Source organism: Chenopodium album, chromosome 20, assembly GCF_948465745.1.
Source record: "Chenopodium album chromosome 20, dcCheAlbu1.1, whole genome shotgun sequence".
NCBI lineage: Eukaryota > Viridiplantae > Streptophyta > Magnoliopsida > Caryophyllales > Amaranthaceae > Chenopodium > Chenopodium album.
The window spans coordinates 13,831,669-13,846,701 of record NC_137853.1 but is presented as its reverse complement, the minus strand read 5'-3'; the positions used below and the strand labels follow the sequence as shown (position 1 = coordinate 13,846,701).

At 37.6% G+C, this 15,033-nt stretch overlaps 2 protein-coding genes across 2 annotated transcripts; one reads left to right on the top strand and one right to left on the bottom strand.

Moving 5' to 3' along the window:
* The first annotated feature begins 839 nt into the window (after positions 1-839).
* On the top strand, positions 840-2,309 carry LOC145598717 (uncharacterized). The gene has a single exon (XM_081655102.1). It carries the CDS (start codon positions 901-903, stop codon positions 2,104-2,106), a length of 1,206 nt encoding a protein of 401 aa, XP_081511228.1. The 5' UTR covers positions 840-900; the 3' UTR covers positions 2,107-2,309.
* Positions 2,310-7,635: 5,326 nt separating this feature from the next.
* Positions 7,636-14,654, bottom strand: LOC145596620 (UDP-arabinose 4-epimerase 1-like). Its single transcript, XM_081652821.1, has 11 exons — positions 14,467-14,654; positions 13,852-13,965; positions 13,216-13,340; positions 12,672-12,785; positions 12,472-12,579; positions 12,025-12,116; positions 11,398-11,539; positions 11,173-11,270; positions 9,770-9,899; positions 9,039-9,183; positions 7,636-8,155 (listed from the first exon to the last, which is right to left on the bottom strand). Exons 2-11 carry the CDS (start codon positions 13,910-13,912, stop codon positions 7,914-7,916), a joined length of 1,257 nt encoding a protein of 418 aa, XP_081508947.1. The 5' UTR covers positions 13,913-13,965; positions 14,467-14,654; the 3' UTR covers positions 7,636-7,913.
* Between the last annotated feature and the right edge of the window lie 379 nt (positions 14,655-15,033).

Sequence of the window (15,033 nt, the reverse complement as noted above, 5' to 3'; positions counted from 1 at the left end):
TTTTAATCATGAATAAGACTATTTTAGTCAGAAATAAGATAATTTTTATCAAGAAGACAATATTATCGATTTTATAAAATGTTGGCGCGCGGGCTTTGGTCGGGTTTATCAGGCCCGCGCCTTAATGATTATGGGCATGGTCTCACGTGAGTCCGGTCTCACACAAAACGTTTTGTTCCAGTATAATCTAAAGTTAGGATTATTCTACCAAAATTGATGAAAGATGAGGTTATTATTTCTAATTTTTCCAAAAACAAAAGAAATACCCGTACTTAATTAATATTTACTCGTAATTAGTATTCGTACTTTCAAAAAAAAAAAAAAGTATTCGTATGTTCTTATTTTGAAAAATTGCTGATTTAGGTAAGGTTTTCAATAAAAAGATACCATCCTTAAGATGGTGTTCATGGTAGGGATTTTAATTATTTGTTTATTGAAAAATGAAGATCGAAGGTTTCGCTATTTCTATCGGAGTTTAGACCACGGAAGGATATTTATCCAAAAAATTATTCATCTGTAGATCTTATGCCGAATTAGAGCGAACTCACAGATTGTATTGCTTCGGATGAAGTTTTTTGTTAAGGCTATTATCAATCGATTCCGCGATATTGTTATTTTTAGGGTTTTATATATTTTTTGTTGGAATTTTAAATTTCTCAAAAATTGATTGTAAGGGCCGTTTGGCTATTTTATAAATGAAATCTTTAATCTTTCCGTCAAAAAAAAAAAAAAAAAAAAAAAAAAAGGCGTATTGCAGTTAACGTCCCTTTTCGTACTCATACCCTATACGGCTATACCTAATTTTGAAAATAGCTCAAATGCTCGTAAATAGTTCAAGACTTAAACCCTTTAAACCCCATTTTTCCTTCTCCTTCCTCCTTCCTCCTTCCATCGGCCGCCATGACTGTGCTTGAGCAAATTCTCGAAGCTTCAAACCACCAACAATCCATTAACGAACCTCTCAATTACCCCTTCAATCTCAGCGCTGAATCCATCATCCCTAATCTCAAACCTCACTCTGAAAACCCTCTTTCTCTTTTGCAGCCACTATCTGGGTTCGAAATCTCTCAACCTGATGTCAAGCTTATCGAATTAACTTCGACTTTCTTCAAGAAACTCAAGCGTAAGATCAAATCCCCTCAATCTCTTTCCTCTGCTTCATTTGTTAAACTGCTTATTTCTTTTCTTGAACAAATTGGAATTGTTAAATTTGGGGGTTTAGATGGGTTGGTTTCGAAGAAAGATAGTGATGAAAATGGTGAAGGGTATTGTTGTAAATTGGTTGAAAAGCTTGGGTCTTTTGTTGGAAGGGATGTAATGGAGTTGGTGATTGAGGGTTGTTTGATTTTGGGTAATTGGATGATTTTAGAAACATTAATCATCAACAAGTTTATTGTTGATCACGGGGTTCGGTCCGATTTGCTGTATAATCTGGTTACGAAGGGGCGGTCTGAATTGGTGTGTTTGTGTTTAAGGCATTTTGATGATTTAGAGTCTGCTGATTTAGGTAGGGCTTTGAAATGCTTTCTTTCGCCTTCGAAAGAAGGGTGTTTGAACATGGTTACTGTTATGAGTGAATGGGAGAGTGAGGCTACTGCTGCTATTGAGAAAGTTGGTGATAAGAAGTTGAGTGGGAAGAAATTGGGGTTGGCAAAGGATGCTGCATTGCTACTTATGGTTGCCTTTGATCAGTTTTCGCAGGCCGAGTTGTGTTTGCATTTATTGTTGTCATCGTCGAATGTTGATGAAGTGGTGTTTTCGAGTGCATTGAGTAAGCTTAATGCTGAGGAAATGTTGAGTTTTGTTAGGTATTTGGGGAAGTGGTTGCATAAATATGAGAGGTTTCCTCATGTTGGTCCGTGTCCTAAGGCCGCTACTACGTTGGGATTGAAGTTGTGTCAATGGGTTCCGAGGGTTGAAGATATTGTGAAGGCGTTTGGTTTGGTTGTGGATGAGCACTTCTCTTCATTGGCTTTGCATTCGGAGTTTCATGAGGTTTTGAAAGCAGTTGAAGGGGTAGTGAGCTCTTTGGTTTCCGAAGGGAGATTTTGTTGTAATGTGGCAAATGTGATTGAGGTTTTGAAACCAGAAGTTGGAGGTTCGTAATGCGGATGGCTTCCTTCTTTTGTAATAGCATATGTTTAGAAAAGAATGCCAATTTTGATGTTATAAACCGATGCAATATCAATAGAACTAGTGTTAGATATCAGCTGAAAGTATGTGAGGTGTCAACAAAAATTTGTCTGGTATTATATCTGATGATTTCCTGATAACTCACTTTTGGAATTTAAAGTAATTTTTTCAGTTTACTCTTCCTTTGCAATGTATGATACTCTGCTTGTTTTTGAACTTTGTCATCTACGTATTGTACTTCGTATTTTGTATACTTGGTTGTGAGATTTGTGACTAATTTTATGCTAAGTCAATCGAATTCGCAGGATTTTGCAGAAACTTGTGTACTGTTTTGCTGCTGTGTCTTAATTATTGTCCTACTGTTGCAATGATTAAGGTTTTAATGTTAAATCTGTTGTTGACTTGTTGCCCTTAACCATTTAGCTGCCATTCTTGCTGTCATATCATGAATCATGGCGTGTGTGGGAAGATTGGTAGGAATACGGTTGATGCATAATACTTAGTATGATGTTTGTACTTTGTAATTGTCAAGACGGACTGCCTGGAGCCTATCCAAGCACTCTGCCAGCCACAAAACTTCCAAAGGCATGTTGGACAGGTGATCACTCAAATTCAAGAAGCTGCTAGCAAATTTGATCTATGTATCTGCTGACTGCTGTAAAGTTCCTAGAAATGCTGTACTTCAGGCTCATCTCCTACTCTCAGCTATGAGAAGAACATAAGCTTCTTTACTCCTTTGCCAAAAAAATTGCTGATGCTATATTGCATTTAAATTTTCTCATGAAAACAAATATAAACAGTTGCTCTTACAGTTTAAACGCTTAAAGCAATCATGCATCAACTACCTCAGAATCTCAGATGAGATCAAATTGGATATGTTCACCTGTTGCTCAATAGATTAGATTTATCTAGCAACAGGTGAACGAACGATTAGAACTTTCTGTGCAAACTCCAGCTGAAAAATGTCAGAAATCTGAACTTCTGTGCAAACTTCAGATGCATAAACGCTTAAATTTTTTGAGAAAGTCAGATTTTCTAGCTGTGCATGCAATGTATATTGTTCTCTAGCCAGCCAATTTCCTTCAGCTCTAAGACCTGTCCCCCAGTATAGCTTAAGCCCTTAATATACTATCATCTCTCTCTTTTTTTCACTTGGTGTCTCCCAAACAACATAATCAAAATATAAAACCCCATAGACCTTAGAAACTTTTTTTTTAATTAAAGTCTAATGCTTTAATAACCTTAACAGTGGTATAAATATAAAAAATAATGGTATACCATTATTCAATCAATCAATCAATCAATCAATCAAAGCCTTAATCCCAAAAGTGGGGTCGGCTAACATGAACCAAATTTGATTATTCCGTGTAGTCATCAACATAAATCTTTCTCCTCCATCCCTTACGATCCAAAACTTCATCCTCACGTAAATCCATGCACTTCATATCCTTCCTCACTCCTTCCAACCAAGTCATCTTTGGTCTCCCTCTTCCTCGTTTAATCCCTCCATGGTCCCACTCTTCCACTCTTCGCACCGGTGCACCCTCGGGTCTCCGTCTTACATGTCCAAACCAACGCAGACGATTTTCCCTTAATTTATCTACAATGCCCGCCACACCTACTTTCTTGCGAATAACCTCATTTCTGATTCTATCTCTTAAAGTGTTTCCACACATCCACCTTAACATGCGCATTTCCGTAACCTCCATCTTTTTAATATGCTCTTTCTTAGAAGCCCAACATTCTGTACCATAGAGCAACACTGGTCTTATGGCAGTCCTGTAGAATTTTCCCTTCAACTTTAAGGGAATGCTGCGGTCGCATAACACTCCCGTGGCCGCTCTCCATTTAAGCCACCCTGACTTAATCCTGTGGGTCACGTCTTGATCAATGTCACCATTCTTCTGGATGATCGACCCTAGGTACTTAAAACATTCACTCATGGTCAAATCCTTTCCATCCAAACTCACCACTTCATTGCTTGTCCCCCTCTGAGTGCCAAAACGACATACCAAATATTCAGTCTTACTCCGACTTAGCTTAAACCCTCTAGATTCCAACCTTTGCCTCCATTGCTCCAACTTGACATTAACCCCATCCTTAGTCTCATCCACCAAAACGATATCATCTGCGAACAGCATACACCATGGAACCTCATCTTGAATTGGTCTAGTTAATTCATCTAGAACCGTTGCAAAAAGAAAAGGGCTTAATGCAGACCCTTGATGCAATCCGATTGTAATAGGGAAATCTTTTGTCAACCCTCCGCATGTCCTCACATTTGTTGACACATCCCGATACATATCCTTAACTAGGTCTACATACCTTCGTGGGATACCTTTCTTCAACATTGCCCACCAAAGTATCTCTCTTGGCACCTTGTCATATGCCTTCTCTAAATCAATAAAGACCATATGAAGATCTTTCTTCTTTACCCTATAAAACTCCATCATTTGTCTTATCAAATGGATTGCCTCCATAGTAGATCTCCCAGGCATAAAACCAAATTGGTTATCTGAAATGCTTGTGCATGCCCTCAACCTTTGTTCAATCACCCTTTCCCACAACTTCATAGTATGGCTCATAAGCTTAATTCCTCGATAGTTAGAACAATCTTGAGCGTCTCCTTTGTTTTTATAAACCGGGACCAAGGTGCTCTTCCTCCAATCTTGTGGGATCCTTGTAGCCGTCCATATCTTGTTGAAAAGGTTTGTTAACCAATCAATACCAATCTTACCCAAACACCTCCACACCTCTATCGGTACCCCATCAGGGCCAACCGCCTTCTTAGGTTTCATCTTCCTCAGTGCAATCTCCACCTCTACTCTCCTAATCCTTCGCACATACTCCATGTTGATTTCTTCATCACTCATAGAGGTATCTCCTATCACAACTCCATTACTTCCATTAAATAATTCATCGAAGTACCCCTTCCACCTGTCCTTGATGCCCTCCTCTTGCACTAGGACCATTTGGTTCTTATCTTTGACACACTTCACCATGCCAATATCCTTCCTTGCCTCTTGTCTTCTCTTTGCCATCTTATAAATGATCCTTTCTCCCTCCTTGGAATCAAGCTTTTCATAAACCTCCTGATATGCCTTTTCTTTTGCTTGGCGAACAGCTGCCTTTGCCTTACTCTTAGCCTCCTTATACGCTGCAAAGGTTTCATCACTCCTACATTTTCCTAAGGCTTGATAGCATTCCCTTTTTTGCTTAATTACTGCTTTCACCTCTTCATTCCACCACGAAGTATCTCTCTGTACCGAAGTTCTTCCCCTTACTTCCCCTAAGACCTCTTTGGCCACTCTTAGGAAACAGTTCTTCATTCGTAACCAAGTCTTGTCCGGATCCACCTCTCCATCCCAATCCGCTTCTTCAATTACCTTTTCTGTAAAAACCTTAGCTTTTGCATCCCTTAGGGTCCACCATCTTATCCTTGGTTCTTCTTGTCTAACTTTTTTCTTCGCCTTCTCTTTCAGACGAATAGTCATTACCAATAGCCGGTGTTGGGTGACCACACTCTCCCCTGGGATAACCTTACAGTTTATGCAACTTTGTCTATCTATGCTCCTTGTGAGCAGGAAGTCTATTTGAGTTGCATTTGCTCCATTCCGAAAAGTTATCAAGTGTGAATCCCTCTTCTTAAACCAAGTATTAGCCAAAATTAAATCATATGATTGGGCAAAATCCATAATAGCTTCACCACCGGCGTCCCTCTGCCCATACCCAAAGCCTCCATGGACACTCTCATAGCCATCTCGGCTCGCCCCAACGTGCCCATTTAGATCCCCTCCAATATATAACTTCTCTGAGTGGTGGACACCCTGCACCACCTCGTCTAGGTCCTCCCAAAATTGTCGTTTCTCTTCTGCATCTAAACCCACTTGGGGAGCATAAGCACTGATAACATTCACAATCTCCTTGCCACATAGCAACTTCAGCCTTATCAACCTATCGTTCTTCCGATAGACCTCGATCACCTCTTTTGCCAACCTCTCATCGAGAACCACACCAACTCCGTTCCTAGCTCCACCATTCCTTGTTCTGTGGCTCGTTTCTTGCCCAACATACCATACCTTATACCCCAAAACCAAGCCTCGAGCTCCTTCTCCTGTCCATCTTGTCTCTTGGAGGCACATGATGTTCACGCGTCGTCTTTTCATTACTTCTACCAATTCTGCTGATTTTCCCGTAAGAGACCCCACATTCCAAGAACCAATCCGCAAACTAAATTCTTTTCTCCCACGCTCCCTCCTGATCCCAACTCCAAGCCCTTGATTATTTGACACCACAATTGGGCAATATGGCGCGTCGCTTCTGGGCGACGACCTAGCAACCCTTACATACTTATCACTGCACCCGGGTCTGGGAAGTGCAGCGCGTCGCTCAGTAGGGAACGCCCCAATGGCACGCCCTTGCTCATTTGACACCACACTCGGGCAATGTGGCGCGTCGCTTCTGGGCGACGACCTAGCAACCCTTGCATACTTATCACTACACCCGGGTCTAGGAAGTGCAGCGCGTCGCTGAGTAGGGAACGCCCCCACGAAAATATCTGTTTGGCTCATGTCATGGGATGTGACGAAGTTTTATACTGGCTGTCACTGGCCTACCGTAACCCTCCTCCTTTATCCAGGCTTGGGACTGGCAGCGGGAAACCCACTGGCGGAGTTAATGGTATACCATTATTAACGTTAATTATTATTGAATTATCATTGCAATTTGTCACAATATAACATTTAGTAATAAGCATGCGTTGCCCGGGACTTAAGCTAGTTGAGAAGGTAAAAAATATGAATGCTCTTTTATATGTTGGTTAAGATGAGTCTCAGTTACCGCAAGTGTTTGAAGGAGCAAGTGTTTGAAGGAGCAACAACTAGTTTGAAAGAAAAGTAACAATGTTCTCATCCTCTTTTCTTTAATATGTAGGACATGAAAAGCAACTGTTCTAAAGAACAAATGAAACAGGGGCTACTGAGCGAGAAGCCTATCTGTGGTCTGTATCAGACATGTAAAGATGCATATTGATGTAGAGGGCACTAGATTGGTATGTGGAAGCAATGGCAGAAGAATTACATTTTCTGACATCTTTGGTTCTAGGAGCTCCTCGTTCGACTTGCTATCCAGATACTGTGATTGGCTAAGATTGCCGCGTAACTGTAAATTTTTTTTTTTTTTTCCTGGATGTGGTTTTGAAGGTCTGATAATTGCTTTCCTGGATGTGGTTGTGAAGGTCCGATAATTGCCTAGCCTATCTGGAAAACTGGAAGTTTTTGCCATCTGACTGAGGATTTTTTGAAACCAATCTTTTTATGAGAGTTTATAGATTTAAATTAACATGGCTATGAAGCAAGTTGTACTCGGTATTACACATGAAATACTTCAGCCATTGATCTTGTGAAAGCAAAACAGTTCAATATAAAAAATTACTCGTAAGTTGTGGCAGGGAAAGAGCTGATTGCAGTTCAATGTAAATCTAATGGCCTGTGCCCAAAATAATTCATAATCAAGAAAAGCTCCCACTGGGATGATTATAGTATATAATTATACATCTATTTGGGCAACGACATGATGTAACAAATGAATTATTGCTTCCTACAATAACTATCCTACTCAATAAGTATAACTTTTAACAATAATAATAGTAATAATAATGAATAAATACCTATAACCCTCAAATTTAATCTTCTTCTCCTACAATCACTAGTCAGGGGCTATGCATCTGAAAACAGGGTCTACATTAGCTTTAACGGAACCCTAATGCAGGGTACACCAATTTAGATAGCTGTTGATAGTGCAGGTCCGTAGCCATTTCGATGAGTCTTCTGCCATCTCCATGCTGTCTCCAAACTCTCTTGGAGATTTGTATGCCTCGCTGTCCAGTTCAGCTCCTCCCTAATCTTTGTTGGGTCACTGTAAACTTCAGCATAATCACCTGGGCGACGAGGGAGATAATCAACCTTAATGTCTACCCCAGTGGCCTTCTTACAAGCCTCCACAAATTCTTTGACAGAACTACCTGGTAACACAAGATCGGATGTATGTTACCACAGATAAACTTCAGTAAGAAATCATCCACATGATAAATTTTAGGTCAAAAAAGCTAATCAACCTCCCAATGGATCCTACAAAAAACTCAGGCAGCGGAAATATAAAAGGAAAATTAGTCAAAAACCATCTTTTTTAAGCCGGATTCCAGCAGAGTTTCCTTTTTCCGGTATTAACCACCCACAATACCCTTTTTAAGTACCACCACCCGGGCCACCAATGCTGCCTCCATCAAACCTCAACAAAATCCACCCAGCTCCCTCAAAACCATCGAACACCTCCGAAGCCAGTCACCCACCACCTTCTAAACCACTCAAACACCTCCATAAACACCCATCTACCCCAAAAAATCAACCCCTAAAAACCCTAACTTCCCTGAAAAGCACCTCATCTACTTTAAAATCATGTCTACCCACCCCCAATACAACTCAAACTACTTGGAAAACTAAATCCCTTCCCCTAAAATCAACCTCAATCAAGAAAAACTCACCAAACAACTAGAATTAAGAGAGAGATAAAGATTATTAAAAAATAAAAATTAAAAAAAAACAATAAAAAACAAAAATAAAAAATAAAATAAAAGATATAGGAGGTGGGGAGAAGGGCGGTGGCAACAAAGGTGGGGTAAAGAGACATAGTGGCAATGGAGAGGGAAGAGGAGGTGGTGGTGCAGCCAAGGAATGACAGATAATTAGAGTTTGAGCAAAAGGTGATGTTTGACAAAAAAAATTATGACCAAGGTGTCTTCTTACAATAAAAATTTTGGAAGGTGATTTTGACAAAAACACAATTTTAAAAGGTGGTTTCTGAAAAAAAATTTAATTAAAATTTAAAAATGAATTTAAACACATTACCTTTTCCTGTACCAACATTGTAGATTCCAACCTTGCCTGGCATTGCCTTTTCAAGAGCTTTGACATGAGCATCAACCAGGTCCGTCACGTCAATGTAATCTCGTATACAAGTGCCATCTGGTGTCTTGTAATCTGTTCCTCTTACCTATACAATCAATATCTGACATAAATATATGGCTCTAAATGCAAGAATTAAGTTCATCAGAAGATGATAAGAAATGTGGTATCTTTGTCATTCAGATATTAGCAGTGCCACAAATTTGGGAATAAACACAGAGAAAAAAAAGAAGCTGCTCAGAGGCCACTGAACATTCACTCATGAAAGTGCACCACAGCCAAAAGCTTAGGGTAGTAACAAATAGATACAAAAATCCACTAGTCCTTATTCATATAAGAACGCGTGCTTTGTGTATCACAAATACAAATGGATAGTAACAAAGATCGCTGATAGAAAAAACATGTAGAGGACTACATTCACATGATAAAATCTGGTTGGAGAAAAGGAGAAGAGGTTTTCCACGCATGCAGACTAGTAGACTACATTCAATTGTAAAAGAACAAACTAACAGAAAGATCGAAGTTGTCACATTTAGAAAATATTAACAATCTTCCCACAAAATACTACCATCCATATACACAGATAGATATCATGAAGGAATAACTAACACTCTGGGAAATAGAGTGCACAACATACATATATAAAGATTACATATACTGATATACATGCATACCTTCAGCCCTTGAGTAATTCCACGAGCTGCATCAAAACATGCACCTGAAATACGTCCATGCTCTCGCAACTCAGGTCTAGGAGCCTCCCCCAATCTTCCATCAGGATCTGACCCAATGACGTTAAAATATCTAAACATACAGAAACAGATCCAAGTTAGAAAGATCATGTAGACAGATAGAATGAAACAGCTTGAAACTTGTGCACCCATCCAAAAGCACAAAGCATAGAATGTACTGTAATGTCTCATATCAGCAATGCATAGACCTGACAATGGTTGTCATATACAAAAGTGGACCCAAAAGAAAAATCCTACCTACTAGAGCCTAGGAAATTTGAAAGGACATTACTTTCAGATATTATTACCAATGCATGTACATTACCATGTGCAAGTTGAAGAAGTCTACAGTCTAGACCCAAAGAACACGCTAAAGAACAAAAATGAAAGACAAATTTAACAATATGCAAGACAAAACGAGTACATGATTGGCCTCTTAGGTACTTCTATCCCGGTTTCATGACTACCTCTCCCAACCCCATATTGTAAGCTTTTTATTGTGATCTAAGGATGGTGCGGTGGTGCCTAAGTGTTAATAAGCGCACAAAAGGTGAAAATGATATCATGATAAGATGCATTCCAATCAGGTTGCTAATAGATCCAGCTCCCTGACCTCAGTGTTCAGAAGTAGTGCATAAATTAAATTAACTAGTTAATAATTAAGACTTTGTAAACTCCCCAAGTTTCCCAGTTGCCCTTAGTTAACAAAATAGATTCACCAAGAGCTTTATTTACCTATTATTAATGAAGACTCTGGTGCTAACCACTTAACAAGGGAAAATTTAGAGCTAAGAAAGTAAGTACTTCGGAAATTCAATAGAGATGTCAACTTAGAAAGTCAGATGTTGCAAAAAAGTAATATTTCATATACTTCCAGCTGCCATCAGCTGCATCAGAATAGAGAAACGCTTGGTAGAGAAAAATGTCTCTAGTCTTCCACCAAAGTTCCAAATTCATCAAAACTGAGTAAGGAAAAAAAAAACTATACCTTCTCTACACGCTAGTAAAATACTTTGTACTTTCTAAGGACAACCCTAATCAAATAGAAAACTAACAAGTTAAAGAAAAGTTACAAAATTATTTCTAAATGAAAACCAGACTAGGGAAGAAAAAAAAAATATTACTCTATTTTTTTTAGCTAAAAATCTTCCATAGTATTTACAGTTACACCTTATTATCACTTGTATCTTGCCATACTAAATTTTCAGGTACTTTAACTGATATTAAGTTCTGTGCGCAATACTCCATTGTGCATAAAATACAGCTCTTAGTTTCAGGTAGACATAACATGTAATATAATGGAAATGCTTAAGGCTAATTCCTGTTAGTTCAGACAGAAGACTAACCTTAATATCATAACTGCCATGTCCTTGTTTGGCTTAGTGAGATCCAAAATAATATCTTCTGACATCTTCTTAGCCTTACCATATGGGTTAATAGGAACCTGAAACAGCAACAGAGTTAAAATTGAGGACAGAGCCAATAGTTTTTGATGGTATGACTGTCTATCAAAAGAAGTACATAACAAGTAAACTGATGAAAAAGAAAGGGAATTTTCAACAGGCTCTAACCTGAGGAGTTTCCTCTGTTATGGGCATCTTCTCGGGCTCACCATATGTTGCACATGTACTTGAATATATCAAAGTACGTACTTCATGCTTTACCATTGCCTTCAATACTACCAAGGTGTTTGATGTAATATTGTGATAATATCTGAATAACATCAAAAAATTGAGGGTACACAGAAACATTAATAACCTTTTAAGACATGCACTAGTACTAGAAAACATTACATCAAACAAATGACTGGCAAAGATATCGTGAGTGGTTTGATGCAAATTACTTCATGATTCACACCAGATTCTAACATCCTTAATATAAGGGACACTTACAGCACACAATGGCTGATCAGTAAGAAATAGGCAAAGGCATCAGATAGCAAAGTGCACGTTAAAGTGAATGCATGTAAGAGTTAACTTTGATCCAAGATCAACCAGCAAATTTAACCAGGATCCATTACGTACATGCATTAAGCCAGCAATGATTCCTCTGGAATCTCTTTTAAGTAGTACATCCCTCAGATATGTGAAAATAAACTTTAGATACAGCATAGCACATATTCACATGGCTAATCACAAAGTACTATTGGTACCCAAAACTTCATAGAAAAATTCAAACACAGCTAAAATAAAGCTTACCTAAGAGGGTCAAGCGTGCTCTCTCCAACATAAGCAACAGCAGCGAAATGCATCACAGCATCAAAAGCATTTTCAGAAAAAAGTTTGTTTACCTGGCATTTACATTAAGGAAAATAATGGAGGATAAAAGACTATAACATAAGACTGGTAGATAATCAGTAAAATGAAGATGCACTGAAGTGCAAACAGAAGCCTCGTGGATAGTGCCTAAATCACATTTCTTTCAGAAGAAATATGTTGAATTTACTATTGGCAACTTGCAGCAGGGTAGAAAGATGTAAAAATACAAATAGAATAGGAAATTGATTCTATTTGGAAGCATACTGCTTATATATAAAATACATTGTTAAGTCCATTTAATATTGATTTCTAATTCAGATAGAGAAGGCACAAAGGAATATAAAAACAGTTGAACAAATAAATAATGGCATGGCAGTATAAGGATACAGCAGTAGCATCTCCTAGATCAGCATATACAAACTGAAGTCTTCCTGGTTCTGGAAACATTTGTTGCAAAATCTTAACAGCAGCCAGGTTCCCTCGAGAAAGATTGTCCTACACATTATTAAACAATCTCTTTGTAAACCTCAATATCAAACTGACTAGTGAACAACTGGACAACAAGGATGATTGAAAGGAGAGGATACCACAATTGTCACGCGATAAGAGTCTTTTAAAAGTCTTAGTGCTGCGTGGGATCCAATAAAACCAGCACCCCCAGTTACCAGGACATGAGTGACCCCCATTTCACGGCGAGAAAACTGAAGGGAAAAAAGAAAAAAAGAAAACACAATGAGATCAAATGTTAACATTAGAGGATTGCTTCAACATCACCAGATTCAAGATAACACATAACACTATAAGAGAATAAGCTACATTCTTTCTTTCCTTGCAGTGTAATGTCAATTTAATGAGGCACAACTACCATGAAATGCAGCTTATAAATTTAAGCCAAAGTACATAACATAGTCATAATAATGTGAAAGAAGTGAAATTTATGTCTTCAAAAAAATTCAGCCCAGGATTCCTACCTTCAATCAGGCTTACATAACCGGCATTAGTAAAAATATTCAGCTATCAAGCTTAGACTTACTCACAACTATACCGTCTTTTCTCTATGCAAACACTCCTATAACCCACCCATACACACATATATACAAGTATAAATGATATTTATGGTAGAAATCTTACTTGGCTCGGGCTGTTAAATGTTGGAGATTGCTTGATCATAATAAGGCAAAATGCAATCAACCCAGCAGCTATAACTATTTTACCTACGACATTACCCTTCCGCTTCGGATCAGCGTAATCCATGCCTACAAGCCAAATGAAAACAAATAACATAAAAACTCTATATTATACAATCCATATAATTCATTAACAAATCTGTATACCTTCTATCTTAGCATCATGTTATTCGTGACATTATAAACATGCGAGAAAAATACCACTAAATCATCATTATAATCCACAAACAAAACTTTGAGAGAAAGAAAAATAAAAGGTAAGAGAAACAAGATCCAACATTTATCCTCAAAAATCCACCCAAAATAATATCAGCTTTTAGTCAGTTTTCCACACTTTCCATATTTCCCTTTCTTTCTTTTTCAATCAGCTAAAAGCACAACTTCCACACAAATACAGGGCCACAACTAACCAAAATTTAAAAAAAATAAAATATGCCGGATATCAACTAGCTTAGTTCGCTAAAGACTCGGGACAATACTTCAATCGAATCGAACCCCGTCTACATCATTGCACGCACTACTACGTGGCAACTTATACACCAAAACCATAATATAAAATTGAAGATGAAAGAAAACCCACCTGCAACAGGCAAAGATCTACCGTTTCTGGACTGATTTCGTGCTCTGGTAAACCCGAGCATTTGTAGAACAACAACTTCAATTAACAATGTATATAATCAACCAAATTAATCATCTGCAAAAAAAAAATCAACATAATCATAATCAAAATCATTAGAAACCCATGATTAAAATTGCATATATCTATCTAAAGGTAAAATCATTGCCAAACAAATTCAAATTCAAAATTAGAAATTAAAATTAAAAAATCAAAGGTACAAAATTTAAAATACCCAGAAAAATCTTCAAATTCTACTGAATGAATGAATGAATGAATCTTTCAATCAAAAATTAATAAATAAAGACAGAAAAAGTAGGAAAAAAGGAGACAATTTGAGAAATAATTGCGCAAGATCCCAATAAGTGGAAAGTGACAAATGAAATTTCAAATTAATTGAACCTAACACATGCATGCCGCTGCCACCCACGAACTAGTATCAAACAACCCTAAAAAGTGTTATTCATTCATTCAAATTTTCAAAAAAAAATGTGAAAATCCAACTTACCAAAATCAAAATAAAATTAACAAAAACAAATTAAAAAAACACAAAAAGGGAAAGTAAAAATAAAATCATACCTAAATTTAAATATCAGAGTCACAGAAACCGATCAAAATAAGAAGGGTATAAATAAAAATAATAAATTATTTATTTAATTTAATTTAATAGAATAAAAAAAATTGTACAGAAATTGACAGAAGCAGTTGGAATGGTAGGGGTCAAAGATTATGAATGAAAGAGAAAAAGAGGAGAGAGAAAGTGATAGGAGTGTTGTGAATTTATGATTCGTCAAAGTTTATAGAATTGGTCCGGCGTTAGCGGAGTGCGTGGTGCTAACAAGTGTCAAACTAGCGCGTATTAATGTTAAATTTAATGCTAATTAATTATTTTTAAAAAAATTAAGTAAACTTTGTGGAATTTTAGTACCACTTTTTTTTTTCACTTTTTCAGGTTATCTTTCATTTATTAATGTTGGTATGTCTACTTTACCTCACATGTACGTACAACATATACAACGCCACCGATGAATAGAATAACAATTGCTACGAGTTTGTGTGTAGTGTGTATCGGTGCAAAGTTATGGGACGTATCGAAGGGAACGATGTTGGAAGTTAAAATATAATGTGTGCATGAATTGAGGGTTA